Below are 26,670 nucleotides of genomic sequence, written 5' to 3' on the forward strand. Positions count from 1 at the left end.
AAGAATCTAAATGGATTAATGCTAAGCAATGAGATCCCCTCCATTATAAAAATAAAACAATGGACCATTTCAAATCATTTTCATTAAGGTACACAGAAGATTTTGTGTATGTGAGTCCATATACATAGTATAGAAATAGTCAAGAATAAAATTAAGGTCATCCATTAGAATCTCACAAAGGGGTTACAACCTCTTTGTGGGTTGCATATCAGATATTCATATTACAATTCATAGAAGTAGCAAGATTACAGTTATGAAGTACCAACAAAGTATGATTGGGGTAACCATAACCTGAAGAACTGTAATAAAGGGTCTCTGCATTGGGAAGGTTGAGAACCGCTGTATTAGATGACAAAAAATGTAATGAGAAATGCAACATCCTTTAGGCAAAGAGCCTTGTAGAAACTAGAAATAGAGGAGTCCAACTGGTGCAATTAAATATTACAATCCAATAGCCAACATTAGGCTGAATGAGGTGATTAGATAATTTCTGTGTAACTCAAAATGAGACAGGGTTGTTTACTTCTCACTATTATTCTTTGATGTAAGGCTTGCAATCTCAGCTAGAATACCAAAACACGAATAAGAAATAAAAAGGGTATGAACAAGAAAAGAAGTATCATAATTTACAGATGGTCTGATGTTATGAATATGAATAGCTATTGTTCCATGACCTAGAAGACATAGGCAGGATGACCATGAGTTCAAGCCCAGCCTGGGTGCACATACCAAGACCATGTCTTAAAATAAATAAAATAGCAAATAACCTTCAGTATCCTACCTGAATGCTAGTAACAAAGCAGTAACACACGAAGTTGATAAACAAACATCAGTGTGTTTGGATAGGGTGTAAGTAAATGAGACAAACATCAAGGAAACCATCACATTTAGAGTTACTTTAAAATTAGTGGAATATCAAGGAATAAACCTAAATAAGGAGGTGAAATGACTTTTGGATCAGAACAATAGAAAGGGAAAGAAATTGAAGAAGAAATTAGAAAATATTTAGAAAATTAGAAATATTTATAAAATATTTAATGTTTAATGTATAATTGATACGACCAAATACAATCTAAGAATTCATGCAACCTCCATCAATGTATTCTAATGTCATTAAATATGTTGCATTTCTCATTACATTAAAATTAGAAAATATTTAATGTTTACAGATCAGTATAATTGATACGACCAAATACAATCTAAGAATTCATGCAATCTCCATCAATGTATTCTAATGTCATTCTTCAAAAAGCAAGGAAAAAATCCTAAAATTCGTGTAAGTGTATAACCTTCTGAATATCCAAAACACTAATGAAGATAAAAGTAAATGCTGGAATTATACTTTAAACTATACAACCAAGCCATAGTCACAATCCCCCACCCCCTTGTCACCTTAGGCCCCTCTCCTAGTCCACTGATGCTGGAGGTCCTCCTCCGATTTTATTTGACCCTAGCCTATCAGGTCTCAATAAGACTGGTTACATTGTCTTCTGTAATAGCCTATCAAGGCTTCACCCTCCCACCCTCACCCAGGGGGAGGTGATCAGAGAGCCTGTCACAGAGTTCATGTCAGAGAAAGCACCTGGTACCCTTATTAGGGAACCCACTTGAAGACTGAGTCTATGGGCTACATCGGAGGTTTTAGGTCCTCTCCATGCATTGTCTTTGATTGAGGTATCAGTCTCTGCAGGGGCCCCAGGGCTCGGTGTTTTGGGCCCTGTTGGTCTCCTTTTGAAACTCCTGTTCCCTCCTGGTCTTTCATCTCCCCTTCTTTCATAAGATTACCTGTACTTTGCCCAAAGTTTAGCTATGATTCTAAGCCTTTACTTCGATACCTGGATCAGAGGCCTTCTGTGGTGGGCTCCTGTCCTGCTCACTGTCTTCTCTTGCTTCCAATGTCTATAGCACTTGTCCTTCTGAATGAGAATTGACCATCTTCCCTAGGGTCTTCCTGGTTGTTTAGCTTCTTTAGAGTATGAATTTTAGTAAGTATATCCTATATTGTATGGCTAATATCCACACTTATGAGTGAGTTTATACCAGTTGTGTCTTTCTGCTTCTGGATAACCTCACTCAGGATGATCTTTTTCTAGTTCCCACCATTTACCTGTAAATTTCATGATTTCCTTGTTTTTAATAGCTGAGTAGTATTCCATTGTGTGAATGTACCACAATTCCTGTATCCATTCCTCCATTGAGAGACATCTAGGCTGTTTCCACATTCTACCTATTATGAATACAGCTGCTATGAACATGGTTGATCAAATGTCCTTGTTGTATAATTGAGCATATTTTGGATATATACCTAAGAATGTTATAGTTGGATCTTGAGGCAGCGCTATTCCCAGTTTTCTGAGAAAGCACCAGATTGATTTGCAAAGTGATTGTACAAGTTTATATTCCCAACTATGGAGGAGAGTCCCCCTTTCTCCATATCCTCTTCAGGATGTCTTGTCACTTAAGTGTTTATATATATAATTATAAATATAATTATATATTATATACAATTATATAATATATTATATATAATTATACATAATAAATATATAATAAAATTATATAATACATTATAATATATAATATATAATAATATATAATATATATAATATATTATATAATATATTAGATATTAGATATATTATATAATATTTTATATTATATATAATATATTATGTATATTATATAATATATTATATGATATTATAGTGTATTATATTAATATATTAATAAATTATTAATATTTAATGTGTTGAATATTTATTATTTAATATGTTAATGAATTGCAACGTGTTATTATATATTATTATATAATATATTATAATATGTGATATATATTATTCTATATAATATGATTTTTATTATATATTTATTATATATTTATTATGTGATATTATATTATTATATATAATATAATTTTTATTAATTACAGTTTATTCACTTTGTTCCCCAGCTGTAGCCCCTCCCTCATCCCCTCCCAACCTAACCCTTCCTCCCTTATCCCTCCCATGCCCCTCTCCAAATCCACTGATAGGAGAGATCCTCCTACCCTTTCCTCTGACCCTAGTCTATCAGGTCTCATAAGGACCAGCTGAATTGTCTTCCTCTGTAGCCTGGTAAGGCTGCTCTCCCCTCAAGAGGAGGTGATCAAAGAGCAGGCCAATCAGTTCCTGTCAGAGACAGTCTCTGTTCCCATTACTAGGGAACCCACTTGAGTTTTTGATATTAGCCATTCTGATGAGTGTAAGGTAAAATCTCAGGGTTGTTTTGATTTGCATTTCCCTGATGACTAAGGATGTTGAACATTTCTTTAAGTGTTTCTTCGCCATTCAATATTTCTCTTTTGAGAATTATCTGTAGCACTATTCCTAATTTTTTGAGAAAGCACCAGATGGTTTTCCAAAGTGATTGCACAAGTTTATACTCACACCAGTAATGAAGGAGGATTCTCCTTTCCCCACAACCTCTCTAGCATGTGTCATCCCTTTAGTTTTTTATTTAGCCACTGTGATTTGTGTAAGGTTGAATCTCAGGGTCCTTTTGACTTGAAAAAAAGATAGCATCTTCAACAAATGGTGCTAGTCTAACTGGATGCCTATGTCTAGAGAAATGAAAATGTATCCATATTTACCACCCTGCACAAAAGTAAAGTCTAAGTGTATCAAAGTCCTCAACATATATATGACTACACAGATAAGTTTATTTTTCCTCTCTCACTATAATTTGTAAATATACATATATTCAACACAGTAGACCTAGCAAAAAATTTTTAAAATACTTTTTTCTTTTAAAATACATTTTAAATTAAAAATAGAGTCACACCCATTTTCCCTTTCCCCTTTTTCCATCTAGCCACTCCTATACATAGGACAAATGGGATAGATATTGGAAGTAGGAGAAGGCAGGGAACTGGACAGGAGCCTTCCACAGGGAGCTTCTGAAAGATTCTACCCATCAGGGTATTAAAGCAGATACTGCGACTCATAGCCAAACTTTGGCAGAGTACAGGGAATCTTATCAAAGAAGGGGGAGACAGAAAGAGCTGACGGGGACAGGCGTTACACAAGCAGACCAACAAAGCCAGAAATCTGGGCTCAGGATGTCCTGCAGAGGCTGATGAATCAACCAAGGACCATGCATGGAGAGGACCTAGACCCCCTGCTCAGATGTAGCCCAGGGGAAGTTCGGTCTCCATGTATGTTCCCTAGTAATGGGAACAGGAGCTCTCTCTGACATGGACTCAGTGGCTGGCTCTATGATCACCTCCCCTTGGTGAGGTGTCCTAACTAGGCCACAGAGAGAGAGGATCCAGATAGTCTGATAAGACCAGAAAGGCTAGGGTCAGATAGTAGGGAAGGGGATCCTCCCTTATTCATGAACATATGGGAAGAAAGGAAAGGAGGGTGGGACAGGTAGGAGATAGGGAGAGGGCTACAGACAGGATACAAAGTGAAGAAATTTTAATAAATAACAATTATAAACAAAAAAATTAAAAAGTAAAAGAAATGTAGGTGTTCTCCGGTTGAATTTTGGGGGTTGCTTTTGTATACTATCATATCATCTGCAAATAGGGACACTTTGACTACTTCTTTTCCAATTTGTATCCTCTTGATCTCGTTTAGTTGTCTTATTACTCCAGCTAGAAGTACTATATTTAAGAAAAATGGAGAGCATGGATAGCTCTGTCTTCTTCCTGAATTTAGTAGAATTGCTTTGAGTTTTTCTCCATTTAATTTGATGTTGGCTATTGCCTTACTCTATACTGTTTTTATTATGTTTATGTATGGGCCTGTATTCCTGATCTCTCCAAGTCTTTTGTCATGAAAGGGTATTGAATTTTGTCAAAGGCTTTTTTTAGCATCTAATGAGATAATCACAGCTGATAAACAGCTTCAGCAAACTGGCTATATACAAAATTAACTCAAAAATAGCAGTAGCTCTCCAGTACACAAACAACAAATAGGCTGAGAAAGAAATAAGGGAAATAACACCATTCAAAATAGCCACAAATATAAAGTATAGTGGTGTAACTCTACCCAAGCAAGTAAAGACCTATGTGACAAGAATTTCAAGTCTCTAAAAACAGAAATTGAAGAAGATATCAAAAGATGAAAAGAGCTCCCATGCGCATGGATCAGTAGGATTAACATAGTAAAAATGGCCATCTACAGATTCAATGCAATTCCTATCAAAATATCAACACAGTCCTTTACAGACAAAAAAAAAAAAAAAACAGAATAGCTAAAATAATCTATACAATAAAAGAAGTTGTGGAGGAATCTCCATCCTGACTTCAGGCTGTAGTACAGAGCCATAGTAATAAAAACTGTGTGGTGCTGGTGTAGAAAAAGACATGCAGATTAATGGAATCGAATTGAACACCCAGACATAAACCCATACACCTATGGACAGTTGATTTTTGACAAAGAAGCCAATGGAGAAAAGGAAGCATCCTCAATAAATGGTTCTGGTCTATCTGGATGTACACATGTAGAAAAATGCAAACAGATTGACATTTGTCAACCTGCACAAAACTCAAGTCCAAGTGAATTAAAGACCTCAATGTATAGCCAGGAACACTAAATCTATTAGAAGAGAACATGGGGAAGAGCCTTGAACACAGTGGCACAGCAGAGAAGTTCCTGAATAGTACACCAACAGCTCAGGCTCTAAGATCAACAATTTATAAATGAGACCTTAGTGCTGGAGAGATGGCTCAGAGGTTAAGAGCACTGGCTGTACTTCAAAGGTCCTGAGTTCTGTTCCCAGCAACAACATGGTGGCTCATAACCATCTACCCTGAGATCTGGTACCCTCTTCTGGCCTGCAAACACATATTTATGCAGTATATAATATAATATAATAAATAAATAAATAAATCTAAAAAGAATAAAATAAAATAAATGGAACCTAAAGAAAATAAGAAGCTTCTTTAAGGGAGAGGACACTGTCAACAGAACAAAACAGTATCCCACAGTTAGGGGAAAGATCTTCAACAACCCAACATCTGACAAGGGTCTAATATTCTAAATACATAAGGAACTTAAGAAATTAAATTAAACATCAACAAACCAAATAATCCAATTAAAAACTTGGGTACTGAGCTAAACAGAGAATTCTCAAGAGGAATATCGAGTAGCTGAGAAGCACAACTCTGAGATTCCATCTTAAACCAGTCAGAATGGTTAAGACCAAAAACTCAAGTGACAGCGCATGCTGGAGAGGATGTGGAAAAATGTAACACTCCCCCGTTGCTGGTGGGATTGCAAACTTGTACAAACATTTTGGAAAATAACCTGGCACTTTCTCAGAAAATTGGGAATAGAACTACCTGGGGATCCAGCTATACCACTCCTGGGCATATACCCGAAAGATGCTCAATGATAAAACAAGGACACTTGTTCAATCATGGTCACAACAGCTCTATTTGTAATATCCAGAATCTGGAAACAATCTAGATGTCCCTCAACCAAAGAATGAATAAAGAAACTGTGGTACATTTACACAATGGAATACTACTCAGCTATTTAAAACAAGGAATTGCAGGCAAATTAATGGAACTAGAAAACATAATCTTGAGTGAAGTAAGCCAGACCCAGAAACACACACAGGGTATGTACTCACTTATAAACACTTATTAGCCATATAGTACAGGATAACCACCCTATAATTCACAGACCCAAAGAAGCTAAGAAACAAGGAAGGCTGGAGGGAAGAAGCTCAAATCTCACTCAGAAGTGGAAATAGAATCATCAGTGGAAGTAGTTGAAGAGAAGGAACAGGAGGAAAGGGGAAAAGAACATTAGGGTAGGACTGGAAAGAGAGGGAGGAGAAGGCTGGCATCAGGTTATAAAGAGATTAAATTAATGAATAAATGAAAAAAAAATCCAACACATTCTTTACAGACCAAACAGAATGCATGGGCTGGACTTATCCCCCTACACATATGTAGCAGATGTTCAACTTGGTCAACATGTGTGTGTCCCCTAACAATAACAATGGGAGTGGGGGCTGTCTCTGACTGTGTTGCCTGTCTTTGGATCCCTTCCCCCTAGGTGGGCTGCCTTGTAAGACCCCAAAGGGAAAAGATGCACTTAGTGCTGCTGTGACTGGAGGAGCTTGGCTGGGCTGATACCCCTTGGGAGCCTCCCCTTCTCTGAGAAAAACAGGAGGGAGGGATGGAGGAGGGCAGGGTGGAAATGGGAGAAGACAAGGAAGGGGGCTTAGATCATGTTGTAAAGAGATTAATAAATAAATGGAAAAATACAGATGCTTTACTATGAATAAAAGAAAAACAAATAACAAAGTCATGTGAGGACAAGGGAAAGACATCCCCTTGAGTTGATTGAAATAGCTCTTTATATGCACCATGAAAATCAGTATTGACGTTCTTCAAGAAGATCATAAATAGAATTACCAAATGACTCATAAACACTGCAGGGTACATATTTGAGGAACCACAGCACAAAGTGTGACAGGTTAAAAAAATGAAGAAATACAAAGACTTAGGCTGTTTATAGGCCAAATTGAACTTTTGTCAACTGGGGAAAGATTTGTAGGACAAATTGTATACTATATGTATACACATGTATACATATTTGTGTATATATGTCTATATGTTTGTATATATGTATATTTACTTATTTAAATGTGACATATGTAAGTAATATTACTGCTATTTATTTTTAGAACTTTACCTTCCAGTTTACAATCGCTGGGCATAGGTGTGACCTATACAACTTTGAGAATATTTGGTAGGTATTTCCGAAGGATCAAACTGTTCATTGTTGATACATAAATTTTTATACGTATATTTTAAATTACAAATAAATAATGATGCAAAAGACAGTAAACAAGTGAATAGTAGCTTACTTTGAAAGCTTTAGGAGCATATTACATAGAAAGAGAAAATACGTGAAATAAAAGCCATCCTGTTAAACAGTATGTGTAGCAATTATATCGCATCAGCTACAACCATGCATTTGGACCTGAAGTAGCTTCATAATCTCCTACAAGTGGCCCTGAGAGATTGTATGAAACATCCATGCACTCAAAGTAATTAAGTACTTATATGCTTGTGAAGTCATCACATAAAATGGGTTCTTAAAAATATTTTTATCACCGATGATTCTTAGTGTGATGATTTTTTATGGATTTAATTACCCCCAGAACAAAATGGATTTTCTTTGGCCTCTTCTGCCATTCCAAATCCAGGGTGGTATTTTTAATTGACTTGATCTTTTAAATGCCTGTGGAAGCAGCAACAACTATTATGAATTTATATTTGCAACAGCTATTTCATGTACAGAAGACAGTATTTTGCTGTTCTTTTCTCCATCCTCTGGCTCTAAACATTCCTTCAACACTGACTTTTATGATGTTTCATGCGCCTTAGATAAGAGAAGAGTGATACAGATGCCATATCTATGGCTGAGTACCATGGTTAAATATTCTTAGCACTTTGAATAGTAATGAGTCTGTATTAACTACTGCAAAGAGAAGCTTCTCTGATGCAGAGCAGCAAAAATCTAAGGAGATAGCATTTAGAATGCAATTTTCCTACATGACTAATTAGAAAAACAACATTAATTTGTTCTTTTCTAGGGTATATGACTTCCCTACCCATGTTTTTTGACCATATTTATAGTATTAGTCATGAATTCCCTCCTTCAGAGCAGCCCCCAGAGTCAATCAAGAGAGTAGTTGAATGTCTCCAAAAACAATTTGCAGCTCTTGCCCCATGCGTAGTACCTGCCTGAAAGGTTGACACTGTGGCTTCCAATCATTTGTATATTTAACCTAAAGTATATGATAAAATTTAGAAATGGTCCATTGCTTGATAAGATGTATTTGCAAAGGAGGGATAGTAAAATATACTAGAGATGAAAATAGAGAGAGAAAAAATAGGGAACTGAAGGGTTCAGACAGGTTGTGTGGAAAACAAAGTTTTTTCTCAAGCTGTGGACAGGTGTTTGCCTAGCTCGCTTGCTTTGTTATAGATGATTCAGTGAAAAATATGCTTCAGTCTTTACCTTGAGACAGAAATAAGCAGAGGGTTCTGCCAAGTTTCCTTAACTTGTCTGTGAGACCATGTCTGCTATACAGGAATGTGGTCTTTGAAAACAAGCTTGACTGTTTCATGAACCCTGTCCTTGGGCCAATATGAGCTGTGTATTCTTTGTCTTTATAAAGGATTGGAAAATAAACTTGGTGGTTTTTCAGTACTGACTGATAGCCGTCTCGAAATTATCCTAAATTTTCTGTCTCTCTCTTTGTGTCCTGAATTAACTATGGCAGGTTCTGTCAAGACTGTGAAGTGACAAAGCAAGAGACAGAAGGACCAGGGGAAGCTTTAGAAAATATTAAATTTTCATAAAGAAGCTACATGGGAAATAATGGTCTTGTAATCTAAGTAAACAGTGATATAAAAAATTGAGGAAGAATACTGGATACTATAGCTTTAAGAGGAGAGGCATGAGAAGGAAGAAAGAAATAGCTATTATAATGAAGATGCATGAAATCCCACTAGTCTGCAAGTCAAAGGAAAATAAAAGACATGAATAGGAAATGTGTTTTAATTTAATTGATAGCAGAATATTGAACCAGAAAGTAATGTGTTTGTGCACGTTCGTGTGAATGTGCACAGTTTGATATCACATACATGCCCACTGGAGAACATTGGAATATAGTTTCCCAGTATAAGCAAAGAATACTGTAGAAATATAAACAACAGAATTCAATGAGAAAACAGCATTAAGTTATTTTCAATCATTAAAAATATCAAAGTTCTGTAACTTTAACGATACTGGAAGTCCCAAAATCATGTAGTCTACTTCTCTTGTTCTAAATATGTCATCAAAACATTCCCTGAAAATTCAATAACTGCATGAATAAATAACAGACTGGAAAGAATTCTAAAATAATATCAGACTACTAATATTGGTACACATGGAAGTACCAAGATTAATGAGCCAGGGTTAATGAGCCAAATCATAAAAGGCTATTGCAGAATTTTAAATAATGTGTTTATAGAAGTGTGTGTTTGTTTGTGTTTTAAGAAGATATTATTCTAATCCTACCCAATAGTGTTTCTTCATGAAGAATTCATGACCATTGACTATTTTATAGGAACCATCCCTGGACCACTGATTTTTCGAATAACAGCAAGTAGCTCTTGCACTTATTGGGACATTAATAAATGTGGAATCAAGGGAAGATGTTGGATCTATAATAAGACAAAAATGGTCTACATATTGCTAGGACTATGTAAGTAATATTAATTGTATAAATTTAAGTAAATAAAAAAGATTTAACATTTGTAATTGAGTATAGCAAGGTAATAATTAACCATGAGCAAATACTTTAATAATTAAAGGCTTATACAGTTATATAGGAAGCATTTTATGAACTTGTACTAAAGAATTTATGTAAATATTTGCATTATGGTTTTAAGAGCACCAGAGTCCTATGTTAGTCTCTAAGAAAGGTGAAACTTTAATTTGTTAACTAATTCAGCTTGTATGTTTATGTAGACAAATTGATTTCCCTTATGAGTTTTCTGTTTTGCACTATTAAATATTAGATAAATTTGTATAAAATATTATAAATTGTAATATTTGTAAATAGCATCTTCAAAATGCTATTACTCTCTGAAGACTAAATCTGAAAGCTTCTCTTTTTATGGCAGTATAAGACAGGTATTTTGTTATTTTTAAGTTAATAAAAAAATGTCACAAAACTACTCAGCAACTTTCTTCCAAATACATATTTCCACACATTATTGCCTTAGACACAGAGATGGTATATGCTGAACAAACCCAAAGCAGAGAGAGTGAACTGGAAGCAGGGCAAAGACTTGAGCTCTAAGCTGCCCTGCCCCCTGCCCTGCCCCTATGATGTGCTCTCTCCATTGAGGCTGCTCTAACCTCCCAACAACAGTGCAAACAACCGGGAGTCAAGCGCTCAAATCCCTGACCCTATGGGGACATTCTCATTCAAAGTACCACAGTCCACTTCTTGTCTCTTATAAGCTCATGGCCATACCATAATGCAAAAGGCATCTAGTTCAACTTTAAAAGTCCTCATAAATTTCAACACTCAACACCGTTTAAATGATCAATGTCAAAAGTATCTTTAGAGATTCAAGGCAATCTCTTAACTGTAAAAGTCAATTACTTGCTCCCCACATTTAAAGGCACATTCTACACATTATCTTTCCAAGGGGAAGGGATTAAGACGTAGTGAGGAAATAAGAGACAAAAGCAAGATTAAAACTATGAAAGTATCTGATACTGTTGTTCCATGTGAAGTGTCAAAGGTTTAAGATGTTTCTATCCCTCCAACTTCACTTACTGCAATATGATGTTCCACTTTCTGTTTGCTGCTCTCTCTGGAAGATATTTCTCCACTCCCACTGAGGACTCACTTTCACAGCTTCATACAACTAACAGTCTCTCATGGCCTTTTGGATTCTCAGAGCCTTCCGAATCTTGAAGGGCCCCTCCTGCCATGTGTTTACTGCCCTCCTCAGTATAGTGAGTAATGTAGCAACCCCTCACTTTTGCATCCTTCACATCTCAATAATACCTAGTGAGCAATACTGTCAGATCTGGCTTCCAGCTTGTCATGGACCCTCATCTCCTTGAATCACATATGTAGGACTTTTGTAAACTTCCTCAAAGCAAAAAGTGTTCACACTCTCTTTTACAGATTGGAATGTTACCTGGGTGCCCTTGGGTACCTTTTTATTTATTCCAGTGAAAGGTCTCTCCTTACTAGTGTTAATCTCTTTAGCAAATATAGCCTCTCTTCCGGTACCTGCCTTGACTAGAACAGTAAGCTTCCTAGTACTCTCTTTCCAAACTGTACATTTTTATTTTATTTTTCTGTCTTGCATCTTCATTTTCATTGTAGACCTGAAGAATAGAATTCAATACCAACCAAACCAGGAGTTCCATGTTATGCTATCTTGAAAATGTTTTCAACAATGAAATTAGTCCATAATTTTTATTTTGGCTCCAGTGAAGTTCTTAGAAGACAGGCAGAAGACTGGAAAATTCTATACCAAAGCAGCACAAGGAAGGCTGCTATCCCCATTGTCTTTACTTCCCTCTGAAACTTCTCAAACTGTGCCTCTATAGACCACACTTCTCTCAGCACTGTTGTCCTTGGAGATACTACTTGAAGAGCCCATTAAGTTATACTTAGAGAATTCAATTGCTTTTCTAGTTCACAGTTCCAAAATTTTCTTTATTTCTCAAAAAAAACTTTCATGGTCAAGTTCCTCACTTCCTCATCCCATACTAGAACCAACTTCTGCATGAGTTATTTTTCTGTTGTTGTGATAAAATACAGTGAGTAAAAGCACCTTATGGAAGAGATTACTTCGGCGCATGTTTCTAGAGTAATTAAAAAGCCCGTGGTTGGGAGGCACCATAGAAAGTGGCAAACAGGATAGCAGAGGTGGGAACCTAAGAGATTACATCTGCTACAGCAAACACGAAGCAGGAAGAGTAAACTAGAATGGGGTGAGGGCATGAAATCCCAAATCATACCTGCAGTGGCATGTTTTCTCTAGCAAAGCCGCCTCCCTAACAGTGCTGGGGACCAGTGCTCAAAGACCTGAAAATGTAAATGAAATTCTCCTTCAAACCACTGACAATGAGTTTCTTTTAGAAGTGGGAGTTGGGGAACAAAGGTAGGATGGTAAGGTGGAGTGTGTTAGGGAGGAGTTAGAGGTTGAGTGGAGGGTGAATATATCAAATAGAATGGATGAAACTCTGAAAGAATTAATTGTAAAAGTTACATTAAAAGGAACCTCAGCAGCTTAGTTAAAAAATAAAAAAGCATAGACCTCTAACATAGGGATCTTGTGATGCCAAGAATGCAAAGCACCTGTGACCAAGTCCAAAGACTGCCTGACACAATAAAAATGAATCCTTTTAAAGAAGCTAAGGAAACTGCCAGTGTGGAGGGGTGGGGCCTTAATCATGGTTCCAGTCCTCCACCACCAACTGAAGATATTAAAAGGAGAATACAGAAAAAATAAAAACTTACAAATTTTAAATTATAGGCCACTTTGAGTAGGAATACGCAATCCTGTTTTTCATCCTCTTAGGATGAAAAGCAACTCTTTATCCAAGAGCCTTTTCTACGTACTAACCAGTCAGCAGCCATCTTGGTCTAAGTGTCAACTGCTTTGGTATCCCAAGGCTTGTGGTCAGGTAGCCTGTAATTTACATAATAACTGCCTCAAATGTATGAGAGAAATGATGTTCAGTTATGGTGGAGAGGAATCACCAAGTGTTTCTTTTAAATGAAGTGAGAATTAACAACAGCACTTCATTAGAAAAAAAAATTATTACATCAAGTTGCTAAGAGCAACAAAGAACATCTGTACTGATGAGACTACACGAAAGGGCGAGGGGAGCCAAGCTAGCATAGATATTTTACCTGACGGATCAAGAACGACGGACCTGGCATAAGAAGAACGCTTAAATTAAAAAAAAAAAAAAGTGTGAATAAGACAAATGTGTTTTGTACGAACCAAATAGCAAATGTGTTTTAATTTAATTGATAGAATGCTGAACTAGAAAGTCTATGTGGTGCTTGCTGGAGTGTGGGCAGTTCGGGGCAAAGCAGTTTCATAGCCACCGGAGAGCCTTGGAATATATCCCTACGTTAGGGCGGAATAAAGGCAGGCTCCCGGACACAAACAACAGGATGCAAGTAGAAGATAATATATAAACAGCAAATAAATGCAGTAGAAATAAAAAAAAAAAACATAAAAATCAATTAGAGATTCAAAGCTAACTAAGGTAACACCAACTGGTAAGTCTAGAAATATCACCAAAAAAAAAAAAGGCAGCATTTTGAATAATGGCAATATGTCATTACTTGCCAAAGATACTATTCTGCCCTGAAGAAGAAAAACTTGTCTTTTGACAATATGATCAAACTAGATATGAAGAGTTTAAGTTAGCCTGAATATAACTCCATTTTGAAATAAAGATCTTGACTGGGAACTGAATTCAGTTACCAGCAAATATCACAGAATGTACACCTGGCAGAAAACAAAGTTAACTCTCCTAGCAACAGCCTCCAGGAAATATAACAGAATAAATGCTTCATAGAAAATAGAGACAAACTCCTTGGTAATAATCAATGGGAATTGGTTGAAAATCGGGTGGGAAAATTCTCCCCAATGTTTCAGGTGTGGTTTAGAAAAATAACCATTATGATTATATGCCTTAGCCACTGTGATTGTGTGCCTCAGAAAAGGTCACCCCGCCCTGATAAACTTTACCCAATTCTGTAACGCTAAGACGTGTGCCCCCCTGCTTGCTGCCAATGGAAACACCCTGATCACAGACTTTCCCTTTAAAAATCCTGTTCACTCAGAGCTCGGGGTCCCACTTCTCTACTGCTTTGTCAGAGAGACTTGGGTCCCGAGTTCAATTGTTCTTGTAATAAAGCTCTCTTGCAATTGCATCAAGTCGTCATCTGGTGGTCTCTGAGGGTCCCGTGAACCTGGCATTACAGATACATGTATGTATATTATTATTATTCCATTTTGATTGCTATAAAAAAGCAGTTGAATCTTGGTATTTTTATAATGAAAAGAAGTTTATTTAGTCCACAGCTTGTGAGTTTAAATTTCAAATAAAACTAAAATTCTTCCCCCTGAGGGAGGCACAGCCTTACCAGGCCACAGAAGAGGACAGTGCAGCCACTTTTGATGAGAACTGATAGACTAAGATCAGAAAGAAGAGGAGAACCTCCCCTATCAGTGGACTTGGGGAGTGGCATGCATACAGAAAGGGGAGGGAGGGTGGGATCCGGAGGGGAGGAGGGAGGGATTTATGGGGATATACAAAATGAATACAGTGTAATTAATAAAACATTAAAAAAAAAAAAACCTAAAATTCTTTAAGGGCCTTTTTGCTGTGTCAGACTGTGGTCCTCGCGCCATGTCTGGACCTGTGTGTTAGAGAGCTAACACACTGTGAGACAGCAAGCTAGAACATCCAGAGCTTAGGCTTCGTGGGAAACAACTAAGGTCAATCACTTGTAAAGATTCATACCCCTAGTGTTCTATGAATCTCTTATTGTGCCCAACCTCTTACAGGACTCATCATCATGGTATTAACACAATGCAATCAAGCTTCCAATGCACGAATATCCAATCTACCTCAATCCATCTCTACCCTCCAAGGTCCATGACCTTCCCCTAGCATACACTATAATAACCCCTTCCTCACAATGCCAATGATGTTCTGTATGATCCTGCAGAACCTACAGTTTCTCTTTTGGTATGGCTTTTCATGCATATCTACAGCTTTCTTTGAAGATGGTGCTTAATATTGCTAACTGCTCTGGCTGCCTGTTGTCTACTCTAGAGGCTCACTTCTAAAGCTCCACTTGGGGTTGCCCTTTTGAGCCTGTTCTGTGTGGGCTCCACCCTTGCAGCAGATTTTGGTCCGGTCTTCCTGATTTCCTCTGAAAATTTTTGTTGAAGTTGTCAGAACCAACTTGCATTTTGCTTCTCTGGAGAGGATATTCAGGACTGTGCCATGGCTACTTAATGTTACTCACATGAAATCAAGGAGAGAAAGTTCCCCCAAACATCAGGATGGTTCACAGTTAGGATGCTCAGCCAACAAAGGACATTTCTCATTGTTTGGATGCACAACAATCCACTCTTATTTAGTCACACTAATCTCATCAGCAAATATTTACTGTGCCACACTTATCCTTTGTTCTTCCAAACATTTGGTTTTGCTTTTTCCTGACTGGGCTATGAACCTACCAAGTCTTTCCATTCTGTTTTCTTCTGTTCCACTGTAATTCTGAATAAAAACAGCCAATACTACCCACAGCATATCATTACTCTTTGGTTGTTAGAAATTCTGCCCTCTCAATACTAAGCACATTTATTGGTACTTCTTTGCACTCTTTGTTCTACACAATCATTCCATTTCAGCTTTGTTAAGAGTACAACAGAATGCCCCTCTCAGTCACGGATTCTTCTAGGATAAAAGTGAGGCTTTTCCATCTTTTGCTCCCTTCTGCTCTGGAAAATGTCCTCCATGCTACTGCCATGTTTTTCTATCTCATATTCAGATGTTAATTCTTTATTTCCTTAAACGTAGACAATTTCATTGCACCATCTGAATTTTTTTTCTATTGTTGTCAGATAAGTTTCTTGCTAGCACTGTACTCTTCTTTGAAGCACTACAGGATGTGCTTTTCATAATTCTTCATTTGTTTTTCAAACTCTGTGTTTCCAAAAGAATATTACAGTCATTCACTACCTACAATTTTCATTATGACAACTGTGTCACAGGTAACTGTATCTTTGATATAATATCCCTTAAGATACATGAAATATTTCATAAATGAAAAAGACTTATTAATTGTCTCGTGATGTAGCTGTATTAGAAAACTGATATTTGTTTTGCTACCTTTTGCCTCTGACAGGATTTCTCACTTGTGAAGTTTATTTTTACGTATTATTTGTAATTTTCAGAAATTTAAAACAAAAAAACCTATTAATTATATTTTCTATAAAATAATGTTTGTGTGTAGAATTTGATCAGTATTTCAAACACTAAAGCTCCTTAAAGCAAATTTCAGTTTCTATTGATAGATAAATTTGAAGCATATAATGCACTTACGTGTTTTCAAATTAATGCAGTGCATGAATTCATAAAACATTACCCTTACTGAGGGTATCTCATTAATAAGAAAAAAATTAAGCATTTTAAAATATTTAATTTAATATTACTTTATAATATTAATTTTATTTTGTGATTGGGAAATTAATACCTTCAGTAGTAAACTATACTTATCTTTTCTTAGGGTAAATGGCATTCTTTAAAAAAAAAATTCTGTTAAAAATACTGTTCCATTGTAACTAATAATTTTTTTAATGCAGGTATTTTTTGCAAAGTGGCCACAGCATTGCTTACTTTTTTGGCACTTGTTAAATATGATGTTACAATAGTTGAAAGTAGTGAGATCTTGGCAAAGCCAGAAAAGCGAAAAAGAAGCAGCCAAAAAAAGAAAAAAAGAAAAAAAACTTCACACTAATTTCTTCTTTGGTAAGAATTTCATTTTTTCCTTTGTCAATGATATAGTTACAATTGAAAATATGCATAATATAATCCCACAAGTTTATACTGGACATAAAAATATAGTCTATTTTAAGATTACTGAAGATATTAGAAATTTAGTATTTTTTTTAACTTCTAAAAAATTCCAGGATATTGTGTATATCTTTAATACCAGCACATGGGAGACAGAGGTAGGCAAATATCTGAGATTGAGGCCAACCTGGTCTACAGAGTAAATTCCAGAACAAACAGAGCTACAAACTCTGTCTACAAAACAAAACACAGCAAAAATCCAGGCAAAGTAAAAAAAAAAATTAAAATTAAAAATAAAGTAAAGACACATAAAATTTTACATTGTATGATTCTATTTATACAAAATATCTAAAAATAAATCTATAGCAAGAAAAGGAAGGGAGTGTAAAGAGCACCGGCTGCTCTTCCAGAGGTTCTGAGTTCAATTCCCAGCAATCACGGCAGCTCACAATCATCTGTAATGGGATCGGATGCCCTCTTCAGGTAGCAGGCATACATTCAGATTGAGCACTCATAAACATACAATAAATAAATAAATCTTAACAAATACACAGTGTAAGTCTTTTTTTCCCATTCATTTAAAATAGATTTTTTTTTCTCGTACAATATATTCTGATTACAGTTTCCCCTCTCTCTTCTCCTAGTTCTTCTCCAGATTTACCCACTTTCTGTGTCTCATTAGAAAAGAACAGGCTGTTACCAGATAACAACCAAACATGACAAAATAAAATATAATAAGAAAAAAGAAAACCATTACATTGGGGCTGGACAAGGCAACCCAACAGAGGAAAAAGGCCTCCTAAGAGCAGACACAAGAATCATAGGCCCACCCTTTCAAATACTCAAGAGTCCCATAAAAAACACTAAGCTGAAAACTAGAATCTCTAACAGGACCTGGTACAGACCCCTGTAAACCCTTTGATTGCTACTTCAGTGCCCATGAGTTCATATGAGCCTTGACCAGTTGATTCAGAGAACCTTGTTCTCCTGGTATCTTTCATCCCCTCTGGATCTTATACTTTTTCCTCCTCCTCTGCTGGGTTTCTTGAGCTCTGAGGGGAAGGGCTAGATGGCAGGAGACATCCCATCTAAAGCTGTGTGTTCCAAGAACTCTTTCTATCTGAATAATGTGTGGCTGTGGGTCTCTGCATCTGTTCCTCTGCTGCAGAAATAAGCTCCTCTGAGGATTTGCTGAATAATATCATTAGGAGTCATTTTACTGACACTTTTTTTTTTTTTCAGAGCAATAGTGTTGGTTTGATCCTAGCACTCTATCCTAGTTATTTAGTGACTGGTTCTTGGTCAGTAGTGTCAGGTGTGAGTTCTGGCTCATGAAGTGGTTAAGTCAAATCAGACATTGGTTGGTTGGCTCCACAAGTTCTGTGGCACCATTGACTTACCATATGTTAGAGGCAGGACAGATTGTAGGTCAAGGGTTTTGTGCCTTTGTTAGTGTTTGTTTCCTTTTTGGTAACCCACAGAGTACTTCCCACACCAAAAAGACAAGTATGCGTAAGTGATGGGCCATTTAGGCACCAGATGGTCTTCTCCATGTTCAGTGAGTGATGTGGGTGTTGTCCTTGGCAATTGGGCTCCTGTCATTTTATGGAGAGAGAGTTAATTGTTTTAGCAACAGCCTAATCTGTTTGGGAATTTCCATTGGACCCCTTTAGTCATCAACACAGTTGAACGCAACATATTCCCTCTTCTGCAACATATTCTTCTCTTCTCATTTGAGATGAGAGATGGTCTTTTGTCCTCTGTCTCCCCATTATTAAAAGACTTTGTTTAGATCACCTTTATATATTCTAGGGTGTTTCTGCTGAACTAGGTTTTTATACTATTCCTCAAATTCCCATGAATCCCAGCTGTGTCTTCCCACATTACTTCCTTTAACACAACCTCCACTCCTACTCCTGACTTGATCCTCCTGTTTCCATCTGCATCCGCCTTCAGTCAACTCATAAAATCTGTTCTGTTTTCCCCTCCCAAGAAGATCCACGTTTCCCCACTTCCCTTCCTCGATACATAGCCTTTCTGTGTGTATGGATTGTAGGTTGATTATCATTTATTTAATGGCTAATAATCACATAAAAGAGAACACACCATATTTATTTTTCTGGGTCTGGATTACCTTGCTCAGGATGACTTTTTTCTACTTCTATCTATTTGCCCGCAAATTTAATGATATCTTTTTTTCAATACCAAGTAATATTCCACTGTGTAAATGTAGCAAATATTCTTAATCCATCCTTCAGTTGAGGGACATCTATGTTATTTCCAGAGTCTTGATATCTATTATAAGCAGCAATTAACATGATTAACATGTCCTTGTAGTAGGATGGATTGTCCTTTGGTTATGTAAAAGAGTAGTATAGCTGGCTCTTGAGGTGGATTGATTCCCATCTTTCCGAGCAACCACCACATGGATTTCCATATTTGCTACACAAACTAGCATTCCCATCAGCAATAAAGGACTGTCTCCCTTATTTCACATCCTCCAGAGCATGTGCTGTTGCTTGTGTTTCTGATCTTAGCCATTCAGACAGGTGTGAGAGAAGCAGTATCAAAGAAGTTTTCATTTGCATTTCCCTGGTGCTTAAGGATGCAGGACATTTCTTTTAAGTGTTTCTCAGTCATCCGAGTGTCCTCTACTAAGAATTCTTTATTTAGATCTGTACCCCATATTAATTGAATTATTTGGGTTTTTTTGATACCTAGTTACTTAAGTTCTTCATATATTTTTGATATTAGTCCTCTGTCAGATGTGGAGTTGGTGAAAATATTTTCCCATTCTGTAGACTGCTGCTTTGTCCTAATGAAGGTGTACTTTGCCATACAGCTTTTCGGATTTATTAGGTCCCATTCATTAATTGTTGATCTTAGTGTCTGAGCTACTGGTGTTCTGTTCAGGAAGTCTTCTCTTGTGTCAATCTATTAAAGGCTTTTCTCCCAATTTCTTTTTTGTCAGGTTCAGTGTACTAAGATTATCAGTCTTGGTAAAGTTGTTACCTGTGGAGCCAATTCTCCAGTCCTTAATGTCTACTATTTTTTTTATTAATTTTATTTGGCCTATTGGTAATTTTTCTTAATAATCTTATAAATTAAATTAGATATTTCACCATGTATGATATCATAAAAATTAAATTAAAATCATATTAAATTGTCAAGATACATTATTTTAGTCTTATAAGAGTAAAAATTTGATTCATTGATGATTTGACATAAAGAATTTACTCCAAAAATTTGCAGTATACATTTTCTACTAAGTTTTGTTTTAGAAGACATAAAGTTTATTGTTGTCACATATCTCTACATTTTATATTTACTTGAATTTTTATTAACAGGGCCTGACAAACTGAATAGCTTACCTGTTTTTTCCTTTATCTTTTAGTTTATAATTAAGCATGATTATTTCTTATGAAGAAACATTTGCACTTAAATATAGAAATATATAAATTAATGTATGGAACTTTTCTCAAGTCAAATTGTGCTTCTAAATAAATTTTAATTTTTCTTATATTATATGCATTATTTTGTTATATTTTTCAAATACTAGACAAAATTATTTTTCTATATCATGAACAAACAAGCCAGTTTTCTGTGCTGCTTCCTTCTCTGGGAGAAGCAATAACCTTCATATGACCTTGCATGGAAGGGGGTCCCCTTTGTGGCCCAGGACAGGCAGAAGAGAGTGTGAGGCAGGAAATATTCATTGCACTCACACTCCTTGAATTGAACATGAAATATGAAAGTCTATAAACTAGTTTTATGTGAAAACTGACTAACTCTTTTTGGTTTACCTCTGCAGAACCGGAGAACCTGTGAGGGGCCAGGTTGTAAGGACAACAGCCTACAGTTTGGAGATTTCATAAAATTTGTGGCTGGGCTATAATTTCAGAAGAGAAAAAAAGCACTATCTATGTAGGAATCCATTTTGATAATAAAGCGTACTCTAATGAAACATTTCTGATCATGTCTTATAGATTAGCATATTTTCTTATTTTATTGTGGACAGGTGTGTTCCTTCCATAGGCAGATTTCAGGAGTCAGTTTTCCCATAAGCGATTGTAGGCTGTGGGCATTGAGCTCAGGCTGTAAGCTCAATGGACAGGCACCCATACCCACTAAGTAATTTGCTAACCTAGAATAGGATTTTAAAAATCACTTTATGTGTATAATATAGATTTTAGTAAGAATTAGTTTTAAATTATCAAATTATAATTTTTTAAATATTCTTAAATCTAAATATCATTTGAATATTTATATGCAGTAAGATAATGATAAAGATAATAACATTAAGTTCTCTTTGAATGTATGCGTAATGTGTGTTGGTACATTAAGGACATATTTAATCTTCATTTGTTCTCTCTCATGATGAAAAACAAAATTTATAATATACATTATGAGTTGAGTTGTAGAGTGAAAGCTTAAATTAGCTTTTTGCAAGGGCAGAATATACATTCTGGTTTGCAATTTAACACATAGAGAAGTGATAAAGAACAAATAATTGTTGTAAATAAAAACTTAGCAACTTCTTTGTTTAAAACCAATTTTACTGCTATTGAAATAATCCCAGGAAAATATCCCAGTACTGGATAATAGAGTTTAGCACTTTTTAAAAAGTCAGCAGGATGAGAAATGTGTATCTTGGCACCCAAGTATGTATACCTATATTTGGATCTTATAAAGCCAGACATGGAACCATGCCTCTGTAGTTTTGGCAATCTTATTGTGAGATGGAGGGTGGAGAAAAGAGAATCCCTGGCAGCCTGACACATGCAACAGTGACAAAGGAAAAACCCTGTCTGAACCAAAGAGCAAGGCAAGCCTCAACATCTAAAACATCAAAGGTTGCCTTTTGATATCACATGCATGGTGGGTTTGTAATTCTCATACATAGACATGAATGCATAAACATGTACAAACCCACATCACCACACACACACACACACTCAAAGATTTTTAAAAAGAAATCATTACACATTTGAGGGTGCAAATACAGATAAAGTTTTTTTTTTATCCTTGCTCACAATACTTTTATTTATTACAATTTATTCACTCTGTATCCCAGCTGTAGCTCCCTCCCTAGTCCCTTTGCAATCCCATCCTCTTCTCCTCTTATGTCCTCCCCTAGTGCTCTGATTATGGAAGTCCTCCTTCCATCTGACCCTAGCCTATCAAGTCTGCATTGTTTTCCTCTGTGGCCTGGTAAGTCTCCCTCCTCCCCCTTCATCAAAGAGACAGCTACTGAGTTCATGTCAGATACAGCTCCTGCTTCCCCTACTAGGGTACCTACTTAAAGCAGATGCTAAGACTCAGATGAAAAGTTTTAAGGATTTCTAATTTTAATGAAGCTGGTATCTTTGGAGAGTTCATACTTTGAATGTCCTATGTTCTTTTTATTGGCGTAATTGCCATTTTTAGTTGCAGATTTATGAATACAATTCAAAATCATCAAATCTAGGTAAGTTCATCCTTTACCTCAGCTACGTCTTCAAAGTGGAGATAAATAGAACTTCACAGAACCGACTGACTTTGGTGTTGGCTTAAAATGTTGTTTTCTCTCCCCTGACTTACAATACTGGAAATTCATGGTAAGGTTCTGATTACAAAGTTACATAGCTACCTTGTTATTGTTTTAGTTGTTTGCCTCTGAGGTATTTTCTCTCTGTGTCCATTTATTTCTGTTTTGTTTTAGAAATAGTTCAATATTATTTTATTTTCCAGTTTTCCCATGGGGTTCCATGAGTGCTGAGAAGAGAGATTTGATGGAGATAGCTGACTCAGAGCTGAGTATTGAAGGTTTCTCACTCTTTGCACAGTGCCTGGCTATGTACCACTGTATTTGTTCCCATCTCTACAGGGGGAAGATTCTCTAAGGATGGCTGAGCATGATGCTTATTGGCGTTTTTTGTTGTTGTTGCTTTGTTTTGTTTTTTGGGTTTTTTTAACTGTTTTATTTACATTTCTTTTATCTTTTTCTCCCTACTCCACCCCAGTACCTTCCAACATCCCAACACCAGGTAGGAGAGAGAAAGGGTTAGTGGGAGACGGGCACAGTTCTTTCTCTGGTCAGGGTCCTCTGGTTCCTTGGAGCCAGTCCAGTCCTCTTTTCAGTAGACATCCAACTTCTTGTCTCTGAACAACAACCAGGAGCAGCAAGGGGGAAAGCAGGAGCTGCCTTGTTCTTTCTTTGAGTTCCACACACTCTGGTCTCTAGCTTTTATTCTCTCTCCAGAGTACCCAGATTTAAAATTTAAACTATCTGCAGTTGGCAAAGATCTCCTCTCAGAGCCTGCAGAGTCTGCTGCTGTGGACAGTCTGAATCAGTCCCACATCCCACACCTGGGATTAAAACAAAAACATGTTCATATCCACATTTCCCCCCTTTCTGTTTTAAAAAAGTTTTTCTTTTAATAAAAATGAAACTGCTGTTGCTTTCTTAAAAGGAGGTAATCAAGGAACCAAACCCTTTTTCTTTTATAACCTGCTGACTTTCGGTTGCTCTTGTCTGGATTGACTTACACTTTAGCCTTGAGCTAGGTTCCTAGGTTCCTAGGTTCCTACCCACACTTTCTTGCAGAGAACCCAGTGCTGCCAGAAATGGCTCATTCGCTCCTCTTGCAGAACTTAACCATGTTTCTGAGTTAACGCATGTGCCATTGTAAGCTCTGAGGCAGAGCTTACATTGAGCATTTCAGTATCTAAAACTTTGACGGCTACTGGGAAAGCTAAAATTGTTAGCCTCATAACCTGAGGCTACTTCTCTGGCTCACTTTGCTCAAGATTAACGTGTTTTCTTGAAGCAGGCTTTTTGTCTTTAACCCTTTTGGCCTGTAGAGCCTTCTGCTCCTTCCGGATCCCGAGCCCGCCCAAAGGCTGTGGGACTTTAATACCAAAGTACATAGAGCAGGGCTGGGAGGCAACTTTGGAGAATTCTGGCTTTTAGTTACCAGGTATTCTCCCTTTACCAATGATGCTTTTTGCTTTCCAAACATTTCAACCTCTACCTGCTAACTTTGTAGTTGCATTGCCAACTCTGCAATGAAACAAAACCAGAGAATCCTCTCTGGGAGTAAAGTGGAAATAAAACCAGTGGTAGCATCCACAATAAACCTTATGCTCCTATTCTGAAATGGTACATTCATCTCTCTGCATTCTACTGTTTCCTGTAAAGCATTCTCAATATTTTAAGCAGCACAATGGGTGTCATTTGTTACCATACATTAAAAAAAATAAAAATAAAAATAAACCTTTTATTTACAGTGCTTATATTGTTTTCTTCCTACTCCACTCTCTTCCAACACCCCAACACCAGGTAGGAGAGAGAAAGTGTTAGTGGGGGAGGGGGTGCTCTTCTTTCTCAGCTGCTTCCTGCTGGTCAGGGTCTTTGGGTTCCTTGGAGCCAGTCCAATCCTTTTTTCAGGAAATCTCCAACTTCTTGTCTCACAATAGCAACCAGGACCAGCACAGGAGAAGCAGGAGCAGCCTTGTTCTTTCTCTGGGCTATGGCATTTATTCTCTCTCCAGAGTCCTGAGATTCAAACTATCTGCAGCTGGCAAAGAGCTCCTCTCAGAGCCCATGTGAGGCAAATAGTCTGCTGCTGTGGAACACCTGAATCAGTCCCACATTGTACACCTGGGACCCAAATAAAAACATGTTTATGTCCACAACAGATGCTGATTCATGAGTATGGCAGAATGTCATTAAGAGTAACTTTATGGCTATGGGTTTGTTTGTTTGTAAGCATATGCATGTGCTCTTGCATGTGGAGAGGGTGATGTTTAGAAAAGTAATATTTGATTTTACCCTAGGTCTCTGGGCTATCTAGTTCTCAGATTCTTGGTCATCCAAGCAGTGTTAGGTATGGGTTCCATCTCTTGAAATAGGCCTTCAGTCAAATCAAACATTGCTTGGTTGCTCCCACAAACATGCCACCATTGCCCTAGCACATCTTGCAGATAGGACACCATTGAAGATCAGAGATTCTATGGATAGGTTGGTTTTTCCCTTTCTACTTTGGTAATCTGCAGAGTGCCTTTCTGTACCAGATGGGTGAGAAAGATTCTGTGTTGGCACCATCTCAACTTCTACATGCATTGTGTGGGTGCTGTCTTCAGCAATGTGACCTCGCTCTCAGTTTTCAGAGAACAACCTACAGTCTTGGCAACAACCTTGTTTTTTTCAGTATTCTCATGGGGCACATTGGACAAAAACTCAATTAGATGTAGCCCAGTCTCAGTACTTGAAGCTTCATTTGATCAGATGTCCAGTTCAGTACCCCATTATCTGGTGGTTTCATTTAAATCGCCTTTGCAAACATTTGTATCTTAGAAAACTTCTACTGCATTAGGTTATCATACTACCTCTCCTATGGACCATAATCTTTGCTGTCTTTCTCCATACTTACTGATACATCACCCTCCTCCCACCCTGCCTTCCTACTTGACCTCCCATTCCAGTCTGCATATCCATCTATACATAACTATTTCTCTTTCCTGGGAAGATCTATTTGTCCCCATTAATCTATACCTAAAACTCTGTGATTCTATAGATTGTACATATGTAATGGTTTTATATTGTTTATATGGTGGTTCTATGGCTTGGTTACCATTGACTTGACTGCTTATAGCTACATATGAGTAAATACATACCATATTTATCTTTTCTGGTCTGTGTTACTTCAGGACAATTTCTTCATTTTTTTGGTTTTTTTAATTTTTTCAATTTTATGATGTTTTTTTAAATGGATGATTATATTTACACGGCGGAGAATTATCTAAATGTACTCAGACCATTAAAAAAAAAAAACTCTGTTGTATGAATTTACTACCTTTTCCTTATCCATTCTGTTGATAGACATCTAGGTTGTTTCTAATTACTGGCTACTGTGAATAAAGCAGCAATAAAGATGGTTGAGCAAGTGTCTCTGTGGTAGGATGAAGCATCTTTGAGGTATATTGCCAAGAGTGGTATAAATGGATCTCGAGATACACCAATTCTCATCTTCGTCAGAAACTGCCACACTTATTTCCATAGGATCTATACAAGATTAAATTCCCGCCAATAACGAATGAGTGTTTCCCTTATTCCACTTCCATGAAGGCATGAGGTGGTTTTTGTTTTATTAATCTTAGGCATTCTGACAGGTATAAGATGGTATCACAAAGTAGTGCTGATTTGCATTTCTTTATGATTAAGGATACTGAACATTTATTTTAAGCATTGCTCAGAAATTTCAGATTCCTGTTTTGAGAATTCTATTTAAGTCTGTACCCATTTTAACTAGTTATTTGTTTTCTAAATATCCAGGATTTTTTTTTTAGTTTTGTTTGTGTGTGTGTGTGTGTGTGTGTGTGTGTGTGTGTGTGTGTGTGTGTTGGCTATTAGCCCTCCATCAGATGTATAGTTAGTAAAAATATTTTCTGTTGGCTGCTCCTTTGTCCAACAGATGGTGTCATTTTCCTAATATAAGTTTTTTAGTTTCATGAGATTTCATTCATTAATTGTAGATCTTAGTTT

The 26,670-nt window shown here is 36.7% G+C and overlaps 1 protein-coding gene across 1 annotated transcript in view; it reads left to right on the forward strand.

The window, feature by feature from the left end:
• The window catches only part of LOC110541030 (solute carrier organic anion transporter family member 6A1-like), a 100,203-nt gene extending 83,115 nt beyond the window's left edge, over positions 1-17,088 (forward strand). Inside the window, exons 14-16 of the mRNA XM_060367827.1 lie at positions 7,687-7,751; positions 10,126-10,263; positions 16,934-17,088. Of these exons, the coding sequence (XP_060223810.1) occupies positions 7,687-7,751; positions 10,126-10,263; positions 16,934-17,088 (358 nt within the window). The remainder of the gene's footprint in view (positions 1-7,686; positions 7,752-10,125; positions 10,264-16,933) is intronic.
• The last annotated feature ends 9,582 nt before the right edge of the window (positions 17,089-26,670 follow it).

The sequence above is a fragment of the Meriones unguiculatus genome, chromosome 15, assembly GCF_030254825.1.
Source record: "Meriones unguiculatus strain TT.TT164.6M chromosome 15, Bangor_MerUng_6.1, whole genome shotgun sequence".
Lineage (NCBI taxonomy): Eukaryota > Metazoa > Chordata > Mammalia > Rodentia > Muridae > Meriones > Meriones unguiculatus.